This window comes from Salvelinus sp. IW2-2015, linkage group LG23 (assembly GCF_002910315.2).
Source record: "Salvelinus sp. IW2-2015 linkage group LG23, ASM291031v2, whole genome shotgun sequence".
NCBI lineage: Eukaryota > Metazoa > Chordata > Actinopteri > Salmoniformes > Salmonidae > Salvelinus > Salvelinus sp. IW2-2015.
Window position 1 is genome coordinate 38,986,517 of NC_036863.1, and position 7,349 is coordinate 38,993,865.

Consider the following 7,349-nt stretch of genomic DNA (forward strand, 5'->3'; position numbering starts at 1 on the left):
GAGAATAATGAAGAGAAATTGACGAGATAGAGAAAGAGAGAGGTTTATTGTTAGTGACGAGTCTGCCACCAAGGTGAGGTGTCGAGTGAGGAAGAGGATTATTTAAGAGTGTTGGAAGAGTGAGGTTTCAGATGTTTTCGGAAGATGGGCAGGGACTCTGTGTCCTAGCTTCAGGGGAAGCTGGTTCCACCATTGGGTGCCAGAACAGAGACGAGTTTTGACTGGGCTGAGCGGCAGCTGCCCTCCCGTAGGGGTGGAAGGGTCAAGAGACCTGAGGTGGCAGAACGAAGTACTCAGGTTGGGTTGTAGGGTTTGAGCATAGCCTGAATGTAGGGAGGGCAGTTCTCTTGCTGTCCGTAGGCAAGTACTAAGGTATTGTAGTGGATGCGAGCTTCGACTGGAAGCTAGTAGAGTGTGCGGAGGAGTGGGGTGACATGAGAGAACTTCGGAAGATTGAAAATCATACGGGCTGCAGCGTTCTGGATAAGTTGCAGGGGTTTGATGGCACAAGCTGGGAGCCCAGCAACAGCGAGTTGCAGTAGTCCAGACGGAAGAGGACAAGTGCTGGATTAGGACCTGTGCCGCGTCCTGTGTGAGGTAGGGTCGTACTCTACGGATGTTGTAGAGCATGAACCTGCAGGAGCGAGTCACTGCTTTGATGTTTGCAGAGAACGTCAGGGTTAGTCCAGGGTCACGCCAAGGTTCTTCGCACTCTGGGAGGGCGACACTGTGGAGTTGTTCAACCGTGATGGAGAGGTTTTTGAGCGGGCAGACCTTCCCCGGGAGGCAGAGCAGCTCCGCCTTGTCAGGTTGAGCTTGAGGAGGTGGCCAACATCCAAGTTGAGATATCTGCCAGTCATGCAGAGATACATGCCGCCACCTTGGTGTCAGAAGGGGGGAAGGAGAAAAGTAGTTGAGTGTCATCCACATAGCAATGATAGGAGAGACCATGTGAGGATATGACGGAGCCGAGTAACTTGGTGTATATAGAGAGAACTGAGCCCTGGTGCAGACCTCCACGTCACCGGTAGGAACAGCCTGCAGGAAGATGCAATCCAAGAGTATGCAGCCTGAGACGCCAGCCTGAGAGGGTGGAGAGGAGGATCTGATGATTCACGGTGTCGAAGGCAGCGGATAGACCTAGGAGGATGAAACAGAGGAGAGTCAGCTTTGGCAGTGCGGAGAGCCTCAGTGACACAGAGAAGAAGCAGTCTCGGGTTGAGCGACCCGTCTTGAAGCCTGACTGGTCAGGGTCAAGAAGATCGTTCCGCGAGAGAGATAACGAGGAAGTTGATCAGAGACAGCACGCTCAAGTGTTCTGGAAAGAAATGACGCGAAGGGATACAGGTCTATAATTGTTGACGTCAGATGAGTCGAGTGTTGGTTTCTTGAGGAGGGGAGCGACTGCTGGTGCCATCTTGAAGTCGGGAGGCACGACGAAACCAGTGGTCAGGATGAGTTGATGAGGGACGTGAAGAACGGCGAGAAGCTCTCAGAGAATGGTCTGGGAGAAGGGAGGAGGGGATGGGGCATATTCTCTCACCCCTTTGAGCAAGCCCTTGCCACACCATCCTCTCTACAAGCTACCTCTCTTGGCCCACCTCCTCCTGTCCTATGTCACGTAACCAGCTGGCCAGCCTTCACTCTGTCACTCTTAACTACCCAGAGAGAACGAGACAGTCAATCAGTCAGTCCGTCCGTCAATCAGTCCACCCACCAGTAACCCTTTAGTTCAGCAGTCAGCATCCACACAGCCCACCAGAGCAAAGGCGAGGTTATTTCCTTATATGCGAGGCCGGGGCCCCCCCCCCCCAACTGATTCGATAAGCGGATAAAAAACCAGACGCAGCTCAAGGCTATATTAAAGTCCACAGAGTATGCACTTGTTACGACTAACAGAAGCAGCAAGAGCTTTTACAAACGTCACAGCAGTCATGCCCTGTGCTACCGACCTACAGATAAGCACGTGACATAGGACAGGAGGATGGGGCCAAGAGAGTACGCTGTAGAGAGGATGGTGTGCAGGGCTGTCTCAAAGGGGTGAGAGAATAGGCCCCCATCCCCTCCTCCCTTCTCCAGACCATCTCTGGAGACCTTCTCCCGTTCTTCACGTCCCTCATCAACTCATCCCTGACCACTGGTTGCGTCCCCTACGACTTCAAAATGACCACCGAGTCGCTCCCCTCCTCAAGAAACCAACACTCGACTCATCTGACGTCAACAATTATAGACCTGTATCCCTTCGCTCATTTCTTTCCAGAACACTTGAGCGTGCTGTCTCTGATCAACTTCCTCGTTATCTCTCTCGGAACGATCTTCTTGACCCTGACCAGTCAGGCTTCAAGACGGGTCGCTCAACCCGAGACTGCTCTTCTCTGTGTCACTGAGGCTCTCCGCACTGCCAAAGCTGACTCTCCTCTGTTCTCATCCTCCTAGGTCTATCCGCTGCCTTCGACACCGTGAATCATCAGATCCTCCTCTCCACCCTCTCAGGGCTGTGCGTCTCAGGCTCTGCATACTCTTGGATTGCATCCTTCCTGGCAGGCTGTTCCTACCCGGTGACGTGGAGAGGTCTGCACCAGGGCTCAGTTCTCTCTATACACCAAGTTACTCGGCTCCGTCATATCCTCACATGGTCTCTCCTATCATTGCTATGTGGATGACACTCAACTACTTTTCTCCTTCCCCCCTTCTGACACCAAGGTGGCGGCATGTATCTCTGCATGACTGGCAGATATCTCAACTTGGATGTTGGCCCACCTCCTCAAGCTCAACCTTGACAAGGCGGAGCTGCTCTGCCTCCCGGRGAAGGTCTGCCCGCTCAAAAACCTCTCCATCACGGTTGACAACTCCACAGTGTCGCCCTCCCAGAGTGCGAAGAACCTTGGCGTGACCCTGGACTACACCCTGACGTTCTCTGCAAACATCAAAGCAGTGACTCGCTCCTGCAGGTTCATGCTCTACAACATCCGTAGAGTACGACCCTACCTCACACAGGACGCGGCACAGGTCCTAATCCAGGCACTTGTCCTCTCYYGTCTGGACTACTGCAACTCGCTGTTGGCTGGGCTCCCAGCTTGTGCCATCAAMCCCCTGCAACTTATCCAGAACGCTGCAGCCCGTATGATTTTCAATCTTCCGAAGTTCTCTCATGTCACCCCACTCCTCCGCACACTCTACTAGCTTCCAGTCGAAGCTCGCATCCACTACAATACCTTAGTACTTGCCTACGGAACAGCAAGAGGAACTGCCCCTCCCTACATTCAGGCTATGCTCAAACCCTACAACCCAACCTGAGTACTCCGTTCTGCCACCTCAGGTCTCTTGACCCTTCCACCCCTACGGGAGGGCAGCTGCCGCTCAGCCCAGTCAAAACTCGTCTCTGTTCTGGCACCCCAATGGTGGAACCAGCTTCCCCCTGAAGCTAGGACAACAGAGTCCCTGCCCATCTTCCGAAAACATCTGAAACCCCACCTCTTCCAACACTCTTAAATAATCCTCTTCCTCACCTTGGTGAGCAGGGACTCTCACTAACAATAAACCTCTCTCTTCTCTCTCTCTATTCTCTCTCTATCTCTCCATTCCCTCTCTCTCTCTCTCTCTCTGCTCTCTCTCTCTCTCTCTCTCTCTCTCCCTCTCTCAGTGTGAATGACAGTATCCTGTTTGTGAATGATGTGGATGTGAGGGAGGTGACCCACAGTCTGGCAGTGGAGGCTCTGAAGGAGGCGGGGGCTATCGTCCGCCTCTACGTGCTCCGCAGGAAACCAGCCGCAGAAAAAGTCACCGAGATCAAACTCATCAAAGGGCCCAAAGGTACAGCTCTGTTTGTGTTTGTTTGTGTGGTTAGTGCTTACATATTTATGTACCTGTCAGTTATTATTTACATCTTTCTTTCTACCTCCTCCATCTCTCTCGCTCTCTCTCTCTCCATCTCACTCTCTCTGTTTCTCTCCACCTCTCTCTCTGTCTCTCTCGCTGTCTCTCTTTCTCTCTCTCTCTTTCTCTCTCTGCTCCACCCTGTCCCTCTCATAGGTCTAGGTTTCAGCATCGCTGGAGGGGTGGGTAACCAGCACATACCAGGAGACAACAGCATCTATGTCACTAAGATCATCGAGGGCGGGGCTGCTCACAAGGACCAGCGGCTGCAGATAGGGGATAAGATACTGGCGGTCAGTCGTCACACACACACACACTGGCTAGTAGAGGCCCACACCAGCATATCTTGTCCACTTCAGCAGCGTAGGTGCATTAAGAATCTCGATAAATAACAGTTGTAATTTTCACAGCCTGAGATGACTTTCATTAATATGGTAATAGATGTGTGGGATAGGAGAGTTATTTAACATCACCAGCACTGCTTCTGCTGCTGCCTGCACTGTGTAGCTCTACTGCCATCTCCTGGGCCATAGAGAAACTGCAGATGAGTGGTGGATTAGACTCAATATGGGCTCCATGCAGAAACTACAAAATGGTGCCTGATCCACTGCTTTATTTCCCAATGAACTATGATACCATGCCTTTGATTTAAAAATAGCTTCAGAACATCCTCAGAGAGAAGGATCACGTTGACATTCCATTGACTGAGAAGCTGTGTAATATGCCTGTCAGCACTGCAGGGGCTATTTTACTACGTCCGTGATGTACAGGTCAGCAGCATGTGTAGCAGTAGGTCTGATCCCATGCTGTCTGTGGGTTCAGGTGAACAGTGTGTGTCTGGAGGACGTGATGCATGAGGATGCAGTGGGAGCCCTGAAGAACACAGCCGAGGTGGTTTACCTCAGGGTGGCCAAGCCTAACAACCTCTACCTGAACTCCTACAACCCGCCAGTGAGTATTAATGATTACCTGATGTTGAAGCCTCTCTTGGGGTTGTAATATAGTTAGTACTATTAAGTACCTGATGTAGAAGCCTCTCTTGGGTTGTATAATATGTCGCAGTATAATAAGTACCTGATGTGAAGCCTCTCTTGGGGTTGTATATAGTGCAGTACTATTAAGTACCTGATGTAGAAGCCCTCTCTTGGGGTTGTATATGTGCAGTATATAAGTACCTGATGTAGAAACCTCTCTTGGGGTTGTATATAGTGCAGTATAATAAGTACTGATGTAGAGCCTCTCTTGGGTTGTATATAGTGCAGTATAAATAAGTACCTGATGTAGAAGCCTCTCTTGGGGTTGTATATAGTGCAGTACTATTAAGTACCTGATGTAAAGCCTCTTTGGGGTTGTATATAGTGCAGTACTATTAGTACTGATGTAGAAGCTCTCTTTGGGGTTGTTATATAGTGCAGTACTATTAAGTACCTGATGTAGAAGCCTCTCTGGGGGTTGTATATAGTGCAGTACTATTAAGTACCTGATGTAGAAGCCTCTCTTGGGTTGTATATAGTGCAGTATTAATAAGTACCTGATGTAGAAGCCTCTCTTGGGGTTGTATATAGTGCGTATATAAGTACCTGATGTAGAAACCTCTCTGGGGTTGTATATAGTGCAGTAATAATAAGTACTGATGTAGAAGCTCTCTTGGGGTTGTATATAGTGCAGTATAATAGTACCTGATGTAGAAGCCTCTCTTGGGTTTGTATATAGTGCAGTATAATAAGTACCTGATGTAGAAGCCTCTCTTGGGGTTGTATATAGTGCAGTATAATAAGTACCTGATGTTGAAGCCTCTCTTGGGGTTGTATATAGTGCAGTATAATAAGTACCTGATGTAGAAGCCTCTCTTGGGGTTGTATATAGTGCAGTACTATTAAGTACCTGATGTAGAAGCCTCTCTTGGGGTTGTATATAGTGCAGTATTAATGAGTACCTGATGTTGAAGCCTCTCTTGGGTTGTATATAGTATAATGTGCAGTATAATACCTGATGTAGAAGCCTCTCTTGGGTAGTAATAAGTGTAGTATAATAAGTACCTGATGTGGTAGCCTCTCTTGGGTAGTATAAAGTGCAGTATAATAAGTACCTGATGTAGAAAGCCTCTCTTGGGGTTGCTCCTCAGTGTCGTCTGACCAGAACCCATGCTGCTGTTCATCAGCTGTTCCCTCAGGTCGTGGATCTTCGCTTCGAAACGGCTGTACTCTGAACACACACACACATACATTAGCACATGTATGGTCCATTGGCGTACGGTGACGCAGTGTTGTGTGCAATGGTAGGTTACTGTAGTGCTGGCCTCACCTCTGGTCTGTCCTGGGCGATGATGGTGACAGTCTGGCCAGCGTTCTTCAGGGCTGCGCAGCCTGCTCATGGGTGGCGATACGCAGGTCCACTCCATTCACCTGGCACACGCACACGCACACGCACACACACACACCCTAAACACTCAGAGAAGTGTGTGCGTATGAAGCTGTGTGTGTGTGCCTAAGAAAGAGAGCGATCGAGAGTTTGTGTATATACGTAAGTGTGTGCCTGTGTGGTTGCGTGACTATACACATGTGAGTATGTGTGTGTTGTGTGTGTACAGAATATGAATCCACTTGTGCGTGTGAGCATGTGTGTCCTTACGCTGAGGATCTGGTCGCCCTTGCGCAGCTCTCCGCTGAGGTCGGCAGGCCCCCCTGCCAGGATGAAGGAGATAAAGATCCCTCTCCATCCTCTCTCCACGATGTTAAAACCCAGGCCCGTAGACCCCGTGGATCAGCACTCTCCTAGGCTCCCTGACAGAGAGAGCAGGGGAGAAGGGGAGGGACGGAGGGTCAGGGAGAGACGAGGAGAAATGGAGGGGAAGAAGGAGACTAACAGAGGGAGAGTAACATGGGGAGGGAGAGATGTAAATGAGTAGTGAAATGGGGACACCACATTTGGGGCACAAGAAGGAGGCAGAGAGAAAAAGAAAATAATCGTTGGTTAGCTCTGGGTCAGACCTATGCTAACCAATCCTATCTCCACAGGAGCTTTTCATTTTCACACCAAGCCATCATTTTACTATGAGAGGCCTTTGGGAAAAGCCATAGGTTGATTTGGCATATGAGTCAGCCCAGAAAGCTTTGCTCACCTGGGAAGGTCTTCATCCCCATCATGCTGTGCAACACTGGAGAGAAGCGACTGGGCGAGTGGGAGTGAGGGCTTGTGGGTAATCTGATCCAAGGTAGGTGGGTGGCCAGAATCTGTGTCCATGTGAGCGGAGTAAGCTGAAGAAAGAAGCATGGACATTAGAGGACCACACACACACACACACACACACACACACACACACACACACACACACACACACACACACACACACACACACACACACACACACACACACACACACACACACACACACACACACACACACAACACACACACACACACACACACGATATTCTATTAACCACACCAGCACACTTACTGCTGTACGGTCT

General features: G+C 50.0%; 1 protein-coding gene and 1 long non-coding RNA gene across 2 annotated transcripts in view; one reads left to right on the top strand and one right to left on the bottom strand.

Moving 5' to 3' along the window:
- The window catches only part of LOC111950959 (disks large homolog 4-like), an 81,264-nt gene that overhangs the window by 62,304 nt on the left and 11,611 nt on the right, over positions 1-7,349 (top strand). The window contains exons 7-10 of the mRNA XM_070434529.1: positions 3,644-3,813; positions 4,033-4,169; positions 4,699-4,827; positions 6,467-6,697. Of these exons, the coding sequence (XP_070290630.1) occupies positions 3,644-3,813; positions 4,033-4,169; positions 4,699-4,827; positions 6,467-6,697 (667 nt within the window). The remainder of the gene's footprint in view (positions 1-3,643; positions 3,814-4,032; positions 4,170-4,698; positions 4,828-6,466; positions 6,698-7,349) is intronic.
- On the bottom strand, positions 6,186-7,127 carry LOC139022915 (uncharacterized). The gene is made up of 3 exons (XR_011473980.1): positions 6,998-7,127; positions 6,508-6,659; positions 6,186-6,281 (listed from the first exon to the last, which is right to left on the bottom strand). It is a non-coding gene; the product is annotated as an uncharacterized lncRNA (long non-coding RNA).